The sequence below is a fragment of the Stomoxys calcitrans genome, chromosome 2, assembly GCF_963082655.1.
Source record: "Stomoxys calcitrans chromosome 2, idStoCalc2.1, whole genome shotgun sequence".
NCBI classification, from domain to species: domain Eukaryota; kingdom Metazoa; phylum Arthropoda; class Insecta; order Diptera; family Muscidae; genus Stomoxys; species Stomoxys calcitrans.
Genome location: NC_081553.1, coordinates 220,687,997 through 220,706,753, shown reverse-complemented (window position 1 = coordinate 220,706,753; position 18,757 = coordinate 220,687,997). Strand labels below are relative to the sequence as shown.

The window sequence follows — 18,757 nt, the reverse complement described above, 5'->3', positions numbered from 1 at the left end:
TTCTTTCCCAAGGAAAAGGAAACTAATACTACTCTTTGCAAAAAAAAAAAAAAGATTTTTAATTTACCTTTCCCAAGGCATCATAATAAAAAATTTTACTTTTTGAAAATTTTGTCCATATTTTATTTTTAAAGAAACTCCAAATTTCGACTTGGGCCCTGCCGCATATTTACTTGTTGAAATTCTCTTATGTCACTGAAAGCGATATGTTTGATAGCTTTTTTGTTATCAAAATAATACGACCTTATCTAATGTCAAACAGCTAAATTGGCGCTATGCCAAACACGATCAGATGTTTTCGTTGGCTTAAGCACTTGAAACTTGACACAGCGATAAAAAGAATAAAAAAACACCAACGATTTAGTTTCAGTCTATAACAGAAAACCATCAACACAATGGCCACAACTCAACCATGGTGTGGCAAAAACTTTAAGCCTCGAGTATTTGAAAAACATCCTCCCACCTTGTGCTATGATAAACCCGCAGCGGCTCAAGTAGCCAAATCACAATATGATGATATGCGTTATCAGGCCATAATGGGTGAGATGATTGAATCCGTGGTGGTGCCCAAACGTTCAGCTCGTACTTGGACCATGCAAGAGGGCGATTTGTGCCGTATAACCGTCTGTGAAGGTTCCCAGGTGGGTGATTTGAATTTTTGGAATTTGGAAAATACCCAAGAACGCTTCTATTCGGGCAAAACACGTCAACTACACAGTACCCATCTGAGAGTGTATGATCGTCTATGGAGTTGTATGCCCTATCTTAGGCCCATGGCCACATTTGTTTTTGATTCATTGGCTGCCTATGGCATAGATGAGGATGGAGGGGCTTTACATGATGTCATAGGGACACGATGTGATGATTATACCTATAAACTGATAACCGGAAAAGATCGCATTGGTAGCTGTCACAGTAGCTTGGTGCAAGCTGTGGTCAATGAGCGTGCAATGTGTGAGGCTGATGTTCATGATGTGTGGAATATTTTCATGTGCACTGGTTTTACCAGAGTAAGTATGAAGTCTTATAGGAAGAAGAAAGAAAGCCAGTTTAGTTTTAAGATTGAATCCTATCCCTGAAAACCACAAACGGCTCTGACTCTGCAATTCTGGCCTGGCTGGAGGGAACTGTTGACGAAGTCCCCAATGAGTTTGGCATGGCTGACCGTGTCGAATGCTTTCGACAGTTTCAGTGGCAAGAGGACCGTCCTATAATATGGCCTGGAATGATCTAAGCCATGGCGAATATGTGCGGCCTTGGCATGTTAAGCACTTGTTGTGCTATGCAGTGGTCGAAATCCATGCCGTTGCTTGACGAATGGAACTTCATCCCAAAGAATTTTCGACCCTAAAAAAGCCGTTGGGAGTTGGCTGTAAAAACACTGTATTCTCATTTTATGCCTCTTAATGAAAAATGTTCAATTAATTATTTTACTTTCAATTGTTGCTTTTTTTTATTGCCATAGGATACTCACCAATATTTCTGCAAACCAAGTCCGGCCCGTAAAGGTGATTACATTGAGTTTATAGCTGACATGAATCTATTGGTTGCTCTAAGTGCTTGTCCCCAAGGTGATGTCTCCATACCAGTTGGCCAAGAAGTTCCCGATGCGAAATGTCATCCTTTAAAAGTGGAAATATTTAGAAAGAAAAATTAAGAAAAAAAAAAAAAAAACAAAAAAAAATTTTTCTTCGACCGTGACAGGACTCGAACCTGCAATCTTCGGATTCGAAGTCCGACGCCTTATCCATTAGGCCACACGGTCATGTTGTAAACCCTTAGATATAAATGAATGTAAACGACACAAAATATCCTTGTTCAAGGACATTACAGCACAAAGCAAAGCCTTTAAGGGTGGTTTTTCTGCCCGTGGTTTGTTATTTCTTTAGTCATACGGGGATGGTATAACACAACACGTTCGCATTATTGTAGCATGTTATCAAAATAGATATAAGCTAAAAGTGTTATATAGTATATGTTTACATGTAAGTAAGAATACATTTATATTGCGAGTATTTATAAGGCTTGGATAAAACCGGTTCGATGGGAATATTGTAAAATATATTAAAATTTGCCATTTACAATTTGATTTTAGAGGGAGAAAACTGCTTAATAAGCGAAAACTGACAAGTCGTTCAAAATCTTAATGGCTATGGTCTTTACTGTTAAATATGTAGATTGGTGAAACTTATATAAATCACTCACAAAAAGGATAAAAATGTGATTTGGCTACCACAGCTCTGGAAGATATATAGCGGAGCTGTATATGGGAATACTCGGTTGCACTTGGTAACGGTATGTCGTTGGGATTGTCGGAGAAGTGGTTGGTCTTTTAGGCAGAGAATCTACCACTCTCAAATCTCGAGATCAATGTGAATAACGTCCTCATTCAAAGTCTGGAACTCAAGGACAATGAAAAAGAAGTGACTGATACAATATGAAGAAACCCCAAATAAAGTATAGACCCCTAGTTTTTAAGAATTGAGGGGTTACATATGTCGAAAATTAGTCAAGTCAAAACTACTCTGGCTTACCGGGGGAGGTTAACTTCTTCAGCTGCATTGGGCAGCGGATGGTCTCGCTCAGCTGCTAAGTTGTTGCTTTTGCTGTAGAAGTGTGTTATACACTGAGGCGACAGCCCTTGCCCGACGAAGGACTCCATAGGATCAATCCGGTACGTATAGACCTCTGCCATGGAAATGGTAAATTGTTGTTGTAGTAGCCACATATTTGCTTGTGGAAATGGCTTTATTTTTAAGTTTCTAAAGGTGAGCAAGTTCATTCAGGTCCCCAGAAATTTGATGGTCATTCATTATTTAGAGGTGCCTATGACTCACCTTGTCATATCGAGTATTATAGGCACTCGACTCTACTACACAGCTGAATGTCCGCGACTGCAGTTGCAATAGCCACGATGTTGTAGTAGCCACATATTTGCTTGTGGAAATAGTTTTTTTTTCGAGTTCCTAAAGATGAAAGGTGCCTATAACTCTCGTTGTCATATCGAGTATTATAGGCGCTCGACTCTATGCCGCTGAATGCCCGCTACTGCACTTGCAGTTACCCTTATGGAGAATTCCACTATCCGCAACCGTTGGACGCACCGATAGCTCACAGCTGAGCTTGTGAGATTTTAATGAGAACGATGTACACCACATAAATCAGAACTCAAAGTTCGGAATTTGATGCCTGTCCTATAGTTGCGAACGAATCGCTGTGGAAAATAACAAAGACTCTCATTTTTGCATAGAAAAAAAGGTAAAACCTTTTCACACATCCATACTTACATTGGCGTATTACTTTACAACATAGTTTTCTGTTTGTGTGAAATAAATTTTCCCGCAAATATTATTTTTTGTCATTTTTGAACAACAGCAAGATAGATAATTAGTTTTAGCTGTAACGTTAGGTACAAAATTAAAGCACTTATCGATTATCGCATGTTATCGATACATTGTAACCAACGATAAACTAGGTGTAATATATAGCATAGTTTTAGGCAGTACTTTGGTACAATAAGAATGTTAAGTCATAAGCCTAGCTAATCAAATTTTCCAATTGCAGAGTGGTATTGAAATACCACTAGAACGTCAAATGCTTTGGTTGGATTTTGAAGGTTTTTTACTTTTTGTTTCTTTTTCATATTTTTATCGTTTGAATTTAGAATTTACACGTTATAACTCTTTTGATCTTGTGGCTGCTACACTTATCATTAAAGATATAAAATCTGCCCATTGAAAATGTGATCAAATAGGAGAAAACTTAAACAAAGAATGAATGTAAAAAGAGAACAAGTTAACATACTCAATGCCAAGTACTGCCAAATATTAAAAAAAGGCATGTCGGTTGATCGCTTGGCTTAACCTAAGGGTTGGTTGTTGTAGCAGTTTATTGTGTTCTATCTTTCGTCTGCTTGATTCTGTTGAGTGTCAAGACCCAGGAACTCTGCGAAGATGGAGTGCGTCCACAAAGATCTAGGTCTGAGTCGAGTGGGTCTGGCTGGGCAGTTAAACAGGTGACGTGTATCGTGCAGTCCCTGGTTACAATCAGGACATAAATCGTGCACATCGGCATCAATCCTTGCTCTGTAGGAGTTGATGAGGATGCATCTGCCAGAACTACTCTGGTTTGCTGGGGGGTGTCAATTTCTTAAGGTGCAATGGGAGACAGTCGTTCTCCAAGGACTACATTCACCCGGTAGCCATTTACCGCATCTGCTACCGTGTCTGCATGAATGTTGTCTAGACCTGCTTGATATGCCGCTTGATCTAGAGGTTCTCTCTTGTAGCGCTGAACCTCAGGCTCTACATCATGTGATGATTTTTGATCCACAAGATGGTTATTTGGATGGTCTCTGCGATAGCAGCCCTAAGGGTATTGCTTAGACAGCATTTAGTTATGTTTATGGTCCACATGAGAACTGAGGAGACAGCCTGTCACAGTTCGGAGTGCGGTATTGTGACATATCTGAATATTATTCCACTGCGTGTCACAAAGTTGACGAGACCACATTGGCGCTGCATAATTTTACCACGGCCGTCCAATTGCTTTGTAAATGGTCAACAAGGTTTCTTTGTCTGCACCCTAAGTGCTGCCAGCAAGTGACTTGAGGACCTTGTTTCTACTTTTGACTTTATCGCAAATTGCAGTGGCATGTGGGGAGAATGTGTAAGAGCTGCCAAATATGACGCTAAGTATTTTGGCAAACTTGATGGTCGGAATAATTTTTCCATCGACCATCACAATCAGCTTTGTATTCACCACACGCGTACTTGTAATGAACAATGTGGCTGATTTGGTGGCAGATATCTTCAAATTTCTTGCATCGAAATATGAGGCAAGTTCGTTGAGGTAGACGTTCATCCTATCGCAGATGTCAACAATGGGTGGGGCCTGATGCCATGATCGTACAATCGTCGGCATATGATACGATCTCTATGCCGCCTGAGGTGGGGGGAATGGATGGTAGGTAGAAGTTAAACAGTGCCGATGATATCACCCCACCTTGGGTAACTCCCTGTTTCACTTGACTTCTTATCCCTAAATTCCACAAATGACTGGCGACCACACAGATAATTCGCGACCCAGCGTTTCAGGCCTGGCTGGAGGGACGTGTTGGCGATGTCCTCAAATAATTTGGCATGGCTGACCGTGTCGAATGCCTTCGATAGGTCCAGTGCCATGAGGACCGTCCTATCACATGGCCTGGGCTGATTGAAGCCACGGCAAATGTGTGCGGTGATGGTATGCAAAGCTGTGCAATGCAGTCTTCGAAATCCATGTTAATGCTCGGCGAATGAAAATTCTCCTACGAGGCTCGGGAGGAGTAATGCCTCAAGCGTCTTTGCTTGATGTAGAGATTCCGTCGGGGCCCAACGCCTTAGATGATTTGGCGCCACGGATAACATTCGTAACTTGACTTATCCCCATCTATAACAGCTTCATCATGGCTTAACAAACTGCTTTCAGGCAAACACCAAATATCCAAGTTTTGTTTTGTTTGATTTTTTAACAGAGGTAATCACGGATAATCGAGGCAATTAAATAATACTAAAATATTTTTTCTATCCCAAATAATGGAGCTTACCGAATAATCCATTCCAGATAATCGAGATTCGACTGGAATATCATTTTAGGTTCACAATTTATAATCTTCTGTTGCGAAGGGCCCTTTAGATTTAAAAACTGCTCCACTTATGACAGACGCTCTATGATTTCATTTAGTTGTTTGCCTCACTGAAAGCAAATGTTGACAATGTCAACGTCACTTCTCATTTTTTTGACGTTTTGAGTTTTTGTATAACCACTACACCACCGATATACGCGAACTATTTATAAATTTTTATTTTGTACGAATTCGACCGTTTCTTTTATTTTCTAAGTGCAATGTTTAAAAACTTTTGAATCATATATATAACGAAAAAGCAGAGTGCTAAACAAGATTTGGTGGTTTGGTAAAGGAACCCAAAAATAAAAATAGGAAACGATTCCCCAAATTCCATAAAAGAAAGAAATGGCAACGCGTGGCGGAGGTCCGACGGTAACAGGCACCGATGGCAATGATTTCGAATATAGACAACGAGTGGCTGCACCACATCAAATTAGGTTAATATATACATTTAGTGTAGATATATGCTTATGTTAAAAGTATTTAATAATGTATTATTTTTTTACTAACTTTGTATTCACATATGTTTTTGTTCTGCTGCCCAACTGTTGGTCTTATTTATAGTTTTGCATAATTGTCTCATACCGCCCGCCACATCAGCAGCAACGGCAGCGAGCGCATACCTTTGCGGGTCCAAAGTAATCCCCGAAAATCCATACAATTCGTCCGTCACCGGGAGACAGATGACAATCCATTTTGATGTTGTTTTATTATTTTGTTGTAGGGCTCGATTTTTTCGCTTGTGCTTTTATTTTTTGAGCTGTTTGTGTTTTGATTTTTTTTTTCTCCCTCTCTCTCTCTCACACTTAGGCAAATTGTTGTTGCTCTGGGCAATGTGCCAGATTTGTTTACATTTGTTTTTATAGTTATTTTGCTTTTTGCCTTGTATGTTATGTTTTCCCCATTATTTTATTACTGCAAAAGGAGGTGGCTGCTATCTGGCCTGGCAGTGTGCCTGCTTGCTGACGGCTGCCTGTTTGTTGTGGTGGGTGACATTTTTCGCCCAATAAATTTTGGTTTATTGAACTAATGCATTTTTATCCTTAGTACATAACTCTTGATGTGCCAGTTTTAGATCTTAGATGTTCGCTTTTTAGTGACCAACCCCAAGAGCTATCAAAAAAAGAGTTTCAGGAAATAGGTGATGGGTAGAGGCTAAACAATATCTAAGATATCACCATTTTGGGAAATTCCCAGTTTTAGTTTACTCGCCTTGGACATTACTATCCCTACTATCCCATACTACTGGAAGACGGTTGTGCGTGCCGGATTGTCTCGATGAAGTCCCTCATCGGCAAGTGCTGCTGCCTCAGTGTATAATACACTGCCTATACAACAAAAACTGTTGCCGTTTCGACAACTCGTTTGTTCTAAATCAAGATAGAAGTCCTGCAATGTTGTTTACGAAAGGAATGCTCATGGCCGCCAATTTAAATATTTCCAAAAAAAAAACTTCAGTAGGGGTTGTGACTTGGCTATTGGCGTGAACGGAAAAATAGCCGTATATGATTCATTCAAAGATCAGGTGGCCCAATAAAGATATTTGATGTGCTGCTACCACCACCTGGACTATGTGGCTACTCCCTTGAGATATGTGCATAAGCACGTCCTTACAACGAATTTAGGCGTGCCACTGCCGAGAAATTCGTCAATTGCAATGGTTTGTGACAAAAAGTTGGGCAAATTGTGGGCTTTGTGAGTCGGAAGAATGTAATGGTCGCGAAAACCACTTGCACAGTTGTCACGGCTACACTGTGCTGCGAAAGGATCAAACATGAAGAAATGAGGCCTGGCTTACTTGTTACATCATATTGTGGATTATTGACATATCTCGCCTGCGCTTGACGTTAGTCATCCCTGCATGGAATGTATGGGGTAGTAGTTGCTGTTGTAGCCACATATTTGCATGTGGAGGTAGCGATCCTCATCAACTTCCATAGGTGAGCAATCTTGCTCCGGTCCATAGAAAAGATCGCCGCTGTATGGCCATCGGTTAATTAAAGGTGGCATACGCCTAATAATATAGAGTATCGGAGACACTAAGTATTTAAGCAAGTTCCGATGATCGTCCGCGACTGCAGTTGCAGCTTCTGCGTAAACTGAGAAGTCTACTATCCGCTACCGGGCATGCCCCTTAATTCGAAACTGAGATTATCTTCATGGCAATGAACACAACAATCCCATGGTAGACGGTTATACGTACCGGATTGACTCGATGGAGTCCCTCATCGACAAGGGCTGCCGTCTCAGTGTACAACACACTGCTACGGGTTCGGAACTCAGAGTCCGAACCCGTGTGGTCCTTACAGTTATCGCGTAGCAGTCTAGCCGATATAAAGTTGAACAACTTGTTTATAACACAGGTTGGTTGTTGTGCCCCGGGTTATATGCCTCACTATGAGTTAGACTGTGCTAACGGCAGCAAAGAGATGGATCTCTTCAAGTATTGCTTGACAAACAAAGCATTAAAGTCGTAGTCTCTGTTTTGTCATTTTTGCATGTGGTGGTAACGATGCTAGTCAAGCTCTTATGGGTGAGTAAGCTCGTTCCGGTCCATAGGACATATTGTCGCAGGACTGGTTATTTAAAGCCGCCAATAACATGTTTTGTCATATTGAGCATCATAAGCACTCAGTATTTATGAATGAGTCGTTGTCACCCGTCTTCTCATTGAGACACTTCTCGATATCGCTGATTGCCCGTAACTGCAAAAATACCTACTCCGTATGAAGCATTCTACTATCCGCAACCTGTGGATGCGCCCTGTAGCTCCCAAAGTTCCAACCCATAGTTATCCCGTGAACTTCAAATCCAAAATTTTGGAAAGGGCAAGCAAGGCAACTCTTGCCCTATACACCTACAAGAGGGCCATTGGCAAAAGTTGTGGGTTTAGTCCGCGTGTCATGCAGTTGTCAGACCTATAATGCTATATGGTTTTTGTTGTAGCAGTGTGTTGTATACTGAGGCGGCAGCCCTTGCCGATGGAGAACTCCATCGGGTCAATCCGGTACGTACAACCGGCTGCTATGGGATTGATGCTATATGGTGTTGTGGTCTGGTGGACGGCGCTTCCAAAGTAAACCTATTGCTCTATACTTAACCGGATTCAAAGGATGGCTTGTTTGTGCATCATAGCCGCACTGAGGACGACACCATCTGATGCACTGAATTTAATGCTACATCTTATGCCTCTGGACATTGTGGCTACTCAAATTGCAGCGACCACTGTCGTGAGATTAAGGGAGCTTTCTCATTGTACATGTGTCGGCTACGGACACTGTGTTATCCTTGATACAATACCCGATGTTCCAGGCAGTGTGGATTACACCCTACCTGAGCCGCTTTTTGATAGAAAGTACTGTACCACTATTCCCGATAGGACCGATTAGAACTACGATATTCCTAGTAACAGAAGTTACTAAACGACCAGATGGGCTTTGGGTTGTACTCTAAAGATCTAGAACTGGTCATATCAAAAAGGTCACCCGATCACTGCAGTGTTTATCAAGTGGAGATCCTTGCAATAAAGGAATTAGTGGAATAGCTAAAATATAATGTCATTACGACGATTGGCATTAATATCTTCCCAGGCAGCCATTAAATCCCTGGAAAACATATTTCTGAACACAAAAACCTCCCTCGACTGTCGCAGATCTCTCAACGAGATGGCTGAACATTTCAAAATTCACCTGTTTTGGGTGCCGGGCCACAGAGATATTCCTATCCCTACCCTAGTCTCGCAAGCTCAGCATCCAGGGATGCTGGAATCTGTGGGTATGCCTCTAGCGACATGTAAGCTAAGTTTTCAGGACCAGGCCCGAAGGACAACGAATGATAGATGGTCACAAAGAGGGGGCTGTGAGCATTCCAAAACCATGTGGCCGAATCTAGACTCCATCAGCTAGAACAGACGTCTCAGTCATTGTGTCCATCATGACAGGTCACTGTCTAATCGGAAAACACACTGACTGACTAAAGGTTGCCTGCCACGACTTTTGCAGAAGCTGTGAGGACATCGAAGAAGAAGAGGCAATAGAACAACTTCTGTGTGTGTGTCCCGCACTAGCAGTCAGGAGTTCCTCTTAAGGTTCACATTTCTTTGAAAACCTGTCTGATTTAGTGGATGTGAACATTCGCAAGTTATTGGGCTTGTTAAAACAATCTGGACGATTCACCGGAAGGAACTAGAAGACATCTTCCTTCTTCTGTTCCTGTGGTATCACATTGGACGAAAACGTCTAAGTTAGTCCGATGGCAGACTGCCACCTGAACCTAATCTAAACTATCCCGTGTCGGGATATGCAATGACATAATTATCTTCCTTGTTGATTTGCATCTTATTTCGCTGCATGAAATTTGAAGATACATGTCACCAATTGTTAGGGCGAGAGCTGAAATACTTGATATCACATTTGAGACCATTAACAGGTTCTCTGCGCATGCTTATGTGGAATGCTACGGAGTATATGTAACGGCAGTCGCGGACAATCAGCGATATCGAGCGGGGATTCTCAGTGAGAGGCCGGGGGGCACCGGGTCTTGCACAAATACTGAGTGCCTATGATGCTCGATATGACAAGGTGATTTTTTGGCGCCTTTAAATAACCAATGGCCACACTGTTCCTGCGGCGATCGGTCCTTTGAACCGAAACGAGCTTGCTCACCTACACGCATAAAATGTGGATACAACAACAAAGATCTATAAATATCGCATCAGCCCTCGAAATCCTCTGGATAGACAAACACCTCTCGGAGGCGTTAGTTTGGTTCTTCAGGGCCGCAAAAAAACTTCTAGAGCACAAAAGATTATGATCCGATTTGAATCATACTTAGCACAGTTGTTGGAAATGATAACACGACGTGCAAAATTTCAGTCAAATCGGACAAGAATTGCGCCCTCTAGAGGGTCAAGATGTCAAGACCCTAGATCGGGATATATGTGGCAGCTATATCAAAACATAGACCGATTTGGCCCATTTACAATCCCAACCGACCCACATATAATAAATGGTATTTGTGCAAAATTTCAAGCGCATAGCTTTATTCCTTCGAAATTTGGCGTGCTTTCGGCAGACAGACGGACGGAATGGCTAGATCGACTTAAAATAACATGACAATCAAGAATATATGTACTTTATGGGGTCTTAGACGCATATTTCGAGGTATTACAAACAGAATGACGAAATTAGTAGACCCCTATCCTATGGTGGAGGCTATAAAAATAATGTGTGGTTGTGCATAGGATGTGCGTGGATGCATTTGCCGATTACAGATTTTATAAATCCAGATGATGTTCATGGGGCCTATACACTTTATGTTTACGCAAGTAACCTACCCATATAAAGAGTGACTTTTTAGCTATTATCTTTTTGATAACACTGGTTTAAACAACCCACGCACGTTTCGTGTTTTGTTTCACTACCAAACATATTCAGTTTGGTTTATAATTTAACCATGAATCGTCTTACAAACGAACAACGATTTCAAGTTATTTAATTTTGTTATCAAAATGCGTGCCCTGTTAAGAAAGTTCATAGCGCGCTTCTTCCATTTTACGATGAAGTTCATTTTTGCCTCAATGGGTACGTAAATAAGCAGAATTGTCGATTTTGGAGTGAAGATCAGTCAGAAGCATTGCAAGAGCTACCAATGCATACAGAAACAGTCACAGTTTGGTGCGGTTTATGGGCTGGTGTCATCATTGGGCCGTACTTCTCCAAAGGCGATGCAAATCGTAACGTAACTGTGAATAGTGAGCACTACCGTAAGATGATATCCAACTTTTTTGCCCAAAATGCAAGAGCTCGACTTGCAAGACGATGCTACATGCCACACAACACGCGTAACAATGGACTTATTGAAAGGCGAGTTCAGTGAACATTTTATTTTACGTTCGGGACCGTTCAGCTGTCCGCCTAGATCGTGGGATTTAACACCTTTTGATAATTTTTTTTTGGGATTATGTTAAAGCTCATGTCTATACAAACAAGCCTGCTTCAATTAACGCATTGGAAGACAACATTGAAGCATTTATTCGGTACCGGCCGAAATGTTGGAAAGAGTATGCCAAAATTGGATTAAGCGGATGGACCATTTGAGGTGAAATAATATGAAATAATCTTCAAACATTGAATTATATAGACCGTACTATCGATTCAAATAAAGATTTCATGAATTTTATGTGTATTTTTTGAAAAACTTTCCTATAATTTTAAAAAATCCCACTTTATTAGTAGATGGTGGGTAAATGACAACAAAAATGAAATTTTGTAAAAATTTCCATGAAACTCGTCTAAATTTCTACAGATTTTTCTATGGAACTTATATTTTGACCGTTTAACTACTATCAACAATTTTTTTTATCAATAATTATTCTTCTATTTATTTCTTTGCAGCTTGCTAAACAAATCTCGACTGAAATACTGCATTTTCTTCCATGCCCTGCTATTTTTTGTTATGTTAGCCAAGCTAACCTCAGACATATTGGATCGTTTGGATATCTTTGTATTGGAAATTGAAGAGCTCGAGGTGCCAGCACCGCTATGGTGGGAATACATATGGTTGGCATCATTGCTGACATCATTTGTGGGCCTATCGGCGGCACGTGGCAATAGAATACGTGATATGCAAAAATATATGATTGTGCTGGGACTGTTTGGTGTGCTGCCCCTGATGTATTGTTTTATCTATTACATTGGTGATGTAATTGAATATTTGACGCTGGACGATGAAACGGATTTGGAGGATACCGATATATTCCTATGGAGAGTGAGTTAATAAATAATGTTGAGAGATTAACCATATTTTTATGCTCTCCACCATAGGATGGGGCTATACTAATTTCGTCATTTTGTTTGTAACACCTCGAAATATGCGTCTGAGACCCCATAGAGTATATATATTCTTGGTCGTCATGCCATTTTAAGTCGATCTAGCCATGTCCGTCCGTCTGTCTGTCGAAAGCACGCTAACTTTCGAAGGAGTAAAGCTAAACGCGTTCAACAGATACCGGTACTTAAGTGGAGACACAATATCAGACATGAACCAACTTAGGGAAATGGTATTGAAAACAATTAAGGATTTTGTAAGTAGCACGGAATTCCTAACTTACAAATTTCTTTTTAGAGGTTACTTTATGGTTTTTAGAGCGCATAACAAGCCGATTACTGGCTTAGGTGCGGATTAGTATCTGCCCCCTTTTTTTCAACCTGACCTAAAGCTAGCTGTTTGAAATTTTGCACAAATACTTTTTATTAGTGTAGGTCGGTTAAGATTGTAAATGGGCCAAATCATTCCATGTTTTGATATAGCTGCCATATAAACCGATCTTGGGTCTGGACTTCTTGAGCCTCTAGAGGGCACGATTCTCGTCCGATTTGACTGAAATTTTGCACGTAGTGTTCTGGTTTCACTTCCAACAACTGAGCTAAGTATGATTAAATTGGTTCATAATATGGTATAGCTGTCATATAAACCGATCTTGGATCTTGACTTCTTGAGCCAATGGAGCGCGCAATTCTCATCAGATTTGGCTGAAATTTTGCATGAGGTATTTTGTTATGACTTCCAATAACTGTGCTAAATTATAGCACAAATCGGTACATAACCTGATATAGCTGCCATATAAACCGGTCTGGTATCTTTACTTCTCTAGAGCCTATAGAGGGCGCAATTCTTATCCGATTTGGCAGAAATTTTGTACAACGGCTTCTCTCATGACCTTCAACATACGTGTCTTATGTGGTCTGAATCGATCAATAGCTTGATACAGCTCCCATATAGACCTATCTCCCAAGTTTGCTTCTTGAGTCCCCACAAGGCGCAATTATTATCCGAATGAACTGAAATATTACACAATGACTTCTACAATGTTCAGCATTCATTTATAGTCCGAATCGGACTATAACTTGATATAGCTCCTATAGCATAACAGTTCTTATTCAATATTCTTTGTTTGCCTAAAGAGAGATACCGCGCATAGAACTCGACAAATGCGATCCATGGTGGAGGGTATGTAAGATTCGGCCCGGCCGAACTTAGCACGATTTTACTTGTTTTTAAATCTCTTTCTTTCAGGGTCTACCCTATGGTCTGTTGTGGCATGCCTTCTGTTTTGTGGGTTTCCAAATACATGGTTTCACTTTGTATTTCTCCTATAATTTGATTAAGGCCTGGAAGGCACGCTCTGCCAGAAAATATCAATAGATTTCTAGCTTCAAGTCTTACTTTGTTACTATTGAAAAAAAAACTCTTGTTGTAAAAAAATGAAACGAAACGAAAAGCATGAAGAGGAAATAACAACAAACAAACATGAATGACCTGGTTAAACTATTTTTGATGTTTCTATATACCTACAAACAAAAAAAAATTGTATAAATACTATAGAGTTAGAACAAAATATCAAAGTTAGCATTGACTTGAATTAGTCCAAATAAAAAAGGCATGTGTACGCTGTACATGTTGTAAATTATATATATAAAAAAATGGTCATAAACTGCACATTTATCATTGCAAGCACAAAAATGGATGTTTTTTTAAAATCATTTTAACAAAAGCAGAAAGAATTTGAATTATGCATATGGGTATATCAATAAAATTGAAAATTTTAAAATACTCTAATACTTGATACTCCTCCATAAATAAACACAAAAAACACTTGCAATACCGTTTCCTAGATGTTTGTGCGTGATGTTTGTTAAAAGTCAATTTATAGTTAAAACAAAAAGTTGTACGAATATACATACATACATATATATTTTTAAGTACTTAAACGGGTACTCTATTATGTTTTATAAGCTGTGCCTAAGTCTATGATTCTTGACATGACAAAAAAATAATGAAAGTCCTTTATGGGAAAAAGGAGAAAGATAGATATGTTAACTAATTATTTCAACTGCCTTTTATGATTTCAAACAACTGTTGGTGTCTTTGTTTAAACTCCCTTTTAGCATTATTGTCTTTTTTAGTTTTATTTATCTACCAAAAATGAAAGAAGCGGTATCCTATAAAACAATATTTTAAGAAATTTGCCTTGTGATCTTTTTCATTTTATGTGAAATTTTCACTCATTTTGTTTTCTCAATTAGTCAACAAAATAACACTCACATAAAATTTTTTTTATCAATAGCAAATGGAAATTATTTAAATGTTAATAAATTATTGCGCTCTCAGTGGTTTAGAAATGCATTGCGTTTTTTTTTTCTATTAGCTAGATTAGGTGATAACCAAGATATATTAATTTACTGGTAGTAGCAGTTGCCCAAAAACAAAATATTGAGTGCAAAATCTGTCTGAATTTGTGTTTATTTCTCGTTCCCGCCGTTTTCGTTGTTTGTATGTATTAGGTTCTTAACTATAATGCACACACACACAACGAGAACATGTTGACAGATAATGCACTTGTACTCAGCTGTACACTACCTGTGTAAATATATCTTGGTGATAACCAGTGTTGCCGTTGTTAGTAGGTTCCTACTAAAATTGGTAGGCTTTCTTTCTCTTGGTTGGTTGGTAGGCTGACCTCAAATTTTTGTAGGTTTTTCCAATATGTCAATACCAAGTTAATTATTGAAAAAATGCAACTGCAGAGACAAAGAAGGAAATCTGGTAACTGACACAGATAACATGCTGAGGATATGGAAATAACATTTGACCAAACTGCTAGTGTCCGACGTTGGCGGCGAAGAGGATACCGCAGAACCAATTAATGATGATGGTATAGAATGTTTACCTCATAGTCAGAATGAGGTCCAGGTAGCAGTGACCCGACTGAAGAACAACGAGGCAGCAGGAGCCGACGGATTACCCTCTGAACTATTTAAGACTGGAGACGACACGACGATAAGACGGATGCATCACCTTATCTGCGCAATCTGGCTAGAAGAAAGCATACCCCATGATTGGAACCTTAGCATACTATGTCCCCTACACAATAAAGGAGACAAGACGGAATATGCCAACTACATAGGAATACAGATTAAGTGTGAGGCAGCCACTGCGACTATGAGACTTAAGGCGATGGGAGAACAGATTGAGGATGGAAGCAGCTCATATCATCGCGGTATAATCGAGGCGACGATAGAAAACCTGGAAGGAAGGGAAGAGGTTTCCGATCGGATACCAGAGATGAACCTTGAGTGCGAGGCACTGTTGCCATCGGCACAGTCTTGGATTGACGGAACCCTAGTACTGCCATTTGGATGGATCAAAGCTAGAGGACAGAGTGGGCCTGGGGGTTTACATTGAGAACCCAGGGACTGAGATCTGTTTTAGACTGACTGACCATAATACGGTCCTGCAGGCGGAGCTTCGGGCGATCACGGAATGCGTGAAGTGGTGTGGTGCTAACGCGAGGACGTCGAGTGTGAACATCTTTACCGGCAGTAAAATTGCCATAAGCGCAATAACAACCAGGACAGTAAGGTCACGAGCAGTGTTGGAATGTAAGAAGGAGATTAACGCCTTCTCTGACGATGGCAGGATCCGCATCGTAAGGGTGCCGAGCCATAGCGGAGTAAGTGGGAATGAGAAAGCAGACGACTTAGCAGTGAAGGCCAGAGAACAGCCGTCAATAAACTTGATTAACCCGAAACCTTTCCGGTCAACGCAGTCCCTGTGAAACAGCGAAACGGTTGGCAGGACGGCGAAAATCGTGTGGGGAGATCCAGATCGTGAGAAGACGTGGCTATTTTTGAAAGAAAGTAATAAGGAGGCCAGTATGTAAAACTTATGTAAAATCGATGTGGCAAATGATAGCATATGTAGGGCATGCGGGGAAGATGATGAGACGTTGGAGCATTTCCTATTTCATTGCACGGCTTTCGCGTTTTACAGATACCGGCACTTAGGAGGGGACACAATACCAGACATGAACCAACTTAGGGCCGTGGCATGGAAACAATTAAGGATTTGGTAAGTAGCACGGAATTCCTAACTTAGATTTTCTTTTTCGAGTTTATTTTTTTTAGTATTTAGAGCGCACAACAAGCCGATTACTGGCTTAGGTGTATGTCCATAGTGGCATGGCGGGGATTAATATCTGCACCCTCTTTTCACCCGAACCTAAATCCAGCTGAGTACGAACAGTACGTGATTGTTGAAATGCCGTCCACCAAACTACAATACCATACATAGCGTTATAGATTTTCTGGAACCCTAAGACCAAGCAGTTCTGCCCTTCAGACCAGACAAAAACTTTGGATCACAAATAATTTGTTCGGTCGGCAATCGCTAGTTTTGACACCAACCCCAGTAAGATTGTGCCAAACTAACGAATAGCTTTCAATTTCTATCCATCTCATAACCGACATAAATTAGTTAGCATTTTCTTGCCATCAACGCAGCGCATGTGTAATTAATACATTATAATATATGTATGACAAATTCTAAAGTTTGTCATGTTTACACGTAGACCACCTAATGTTTGAACATATGGACAGCAAAACAAATACGCCCCCACATTTCTACCTGTTTTGGCAAGCTATCGACATTTAACATCTCACTTTTTATAAGCGAATCCGTTGAAACAACCCCTAACAAAACTAAGAGCTGCAGCAGCAACAAAAACAATAAATCTAAAAAAAATGCCGCATTAGGAAATTGACCGCAATACCTGTGTGTGGGAAACTAGGGTGGATCAGTCGAAATGAGAAAGCAGCAATCTAGCAGTGAATCGGTATTTGGTCTCACATGTATAGAGAAAGAATCGCCGATAGTGAGACTTTCCCACCTAATGTGGTCACCATAACAGATCAGATCAGGCGGCTGTGAGTTGGAAATTATGGTGTTGTCTCATGTGGTAGCCCAAGAAGAAACAATTTAAGGTATTCTCATTTGTACAACAATCACAAATCATATTTTGCAATCAGCAATCTCATCATTAAGATGTCATTTCAAAAACGACATTGTTCTCAACACAACCCAAGAAACTTCTGCTCGTGTGTGTGCGTGTGCAGCTAAAATCAGAGAAAGAGAAACACAAACTAAGAGAACATGCAAAAAATTAATACTGTCAAACTGGCCGGCTGTTTGCGTGAGATCAACTTGGTGATAGCCATTAGTTTTTTTTTTTGGAAGAAGGTACGCCAGGAATATCAGAGCTACTAAAGCACAGAACAAACCCGCGAAAATACACGGGGATTGTAAGTGTAAATAATTCGAGGAAGGGAGATATAAAATCAATGGATTTGTGCAAATAGGACCATGAACATTCCACTAAGGAAAGGGGACAAACTTCTCAATGAGTGCTGTCCAATTCAAGTTAAAGCTCAATGATGGTGGACCTTTTTTTATAGCCGAGACCGAACGGCGTGTCGCAGTGCGACACCTCTTTGGGTACAGTACCGCACAAACGTCGCCAGCATTAGGAGGGTAAACAAACACTGAAAAATTTTTTTCTGATGTTCTCGCTACACCCACAGAAAGAATCAAGCCTGGCGTTGACAAAGTGACCACATTCGTTCATAAAAGTGATTCAACACACAGATGTTATTAGATCAACCACAAATATTCATAAACCAAAAACAGTTGTGTTGAAAGAAATGTTCACAGCCGTTCACGTTCTGACAAGCTCTAGGGCGCAGTTTTTTTGGAATTGAGTACCTCATAACTGACCTCAACCTGTCTTTAAACACTCTTATAGTAGCCGATGTTTTGGAAAATGGACAAGCGTGATCCCGCTACTGAAGCCTGGTAAGGATCTGAATAAGGGGGAATCGTACAGACCGATCTCTCTACTCTCACCAGTAGCCAAGACGCTTGAGGAACTAGGAAATCCAATCAGAAAGTGATTGTGAGTTGATCGGTATGCTCATCAATGGGTCTATCATCTTCTTCCTTCTGGGTGTTACAAACAAATTCGCTAAGTTATAATACCCTGAACCACAGTAGTGGTGTAGGGTATAAAAATGACAAGACAGCCATGTAAAAACTGTTCCCCAAAGGATACTCTTATCATTGAGCTTAAGCTTGAATTGGACAGCACTCAATGATATGTGAGAAGTATTCCCCTGTTCTGACTTGAACCCGACTGTAGAAAATAATTCTGAAAAACATTTGCAAAATTCAATTCTTATTAAATTACTGCCCTAT

At 40.3% G+C, this 18,757-nt stretch overlaps 2 protein-coding genes, 1 long non-coding RNA gene and 1 other non-coding gene across 5 annotated transcripts; 2 read left to right on the top strand and 2 right to left on the bottom strand.

Moving 5' to 3' along the window:
• The first annotated feature begins 299 nt into the window (after positions 1–299).
• LOC106089224 (uncharacterized) lies at positions 300–2,084 on the top strand. Its single transcript, XM_013255032.2, has 2 exons — positions 300–1,010; positions 1,466–2,084. Exons 1-2 carry the CDS (start codon positions 396–398, stop codon positions 1,655–1,657), a joined length of 807 nt encoding a protein of 268 aa, XP_013110486.2. The 5' UTR covers positions 300–395; the 3' UTR covers positions 1,658–2,084.
• On the bottom strand, positions 1,481–3,382 carry LOC106089226 (uncharacterized). 2 transcript variants are annotated; one of them, XR_001221574.2, is made up of 4 exons: positions 3,288–3,382; positions 2,838–3,214; positions 2,535–2,762; positions 1,481–1,622 (listed from the first exon to the last, which is right to left on the bottom strand). It is a non-coding gene; the product is annotated as an uncharacterized LOC106089226 (long non-coding RNA). The 2 variants fall into 2 exon arrangements; XR_001221573.2 differs by having other exon boundaries at positions 2,535–3,214.
• Trnar-ucg (transfer RNA arginine (anticodon UCG)) lies at positions 1,693–1,765 on the bottom strand. Its single transcript has one exon. It is a non-coding gene; the product is annotated as a tRNA-Arg (tRNA).
• A 2,394-nt stretch (positions 3,383–5,776) lies between the features above and the next one.
• On the top strand, positions 5,777–14,683 carry LOC106096402 (protein jagunal). The gene is made up of 3 exons (XM_013264142.2): positions 5,777–6,105; positions 12,064–12,436; positions 13,745–14,683. Exons 1-3 carry the CDS (start codon positions 6,014–6,016, stop codon positions 13,871–13,873), a joined length of 594 nt encoding a protein of 197 aa, XP_013119596.2. The 5' UTR covers positions 5,777–6,013; the 3' UTR covers positions 13,874–14,683.
• Positions 14,684–18,757: the final 4,074 nt, after the last annotated feature.

Excerpts from the sequence above, each read along its gene's own strand:
- LOC106089224 (XM_013255032.2), top strand. The coding sequence starts at position 396 with ATGGCCACAACTCAACCATGGTGTGGCAAAAACTTTAAGCCTCGAGTA. Across the intron at positions 1,011-1,465 it reads TGTGCACTGGTTTTACCAGA|GATACTCACCAATATTTCTG; the intron begins GTAAGTATGAAG and ends TTATTGCCATAG.
- LOC106096402 (XM_013264142.2), top strand. The coding sequence starts at position 6,014 with ATGGCAACGCGTGGCGGAGGTCCGACGGTAACAGGCACCGATGGCAAT. Across the intron at positions 6,106-12,063 it reads GCTGCACCACATCAAATTAG|CTTGCTAAACAAATCTCGAC; the intron begins GTTAATATATAC and ends ATTTCTTTGCAG. Across the intron at positions 12,437-13,744 it reads CCGATATATTCCTATGGAGA|GGTCTACCCTATGGTCTGTT; the intron begins GTGAGTTAATAA and ends TCTTTCTTTCAG.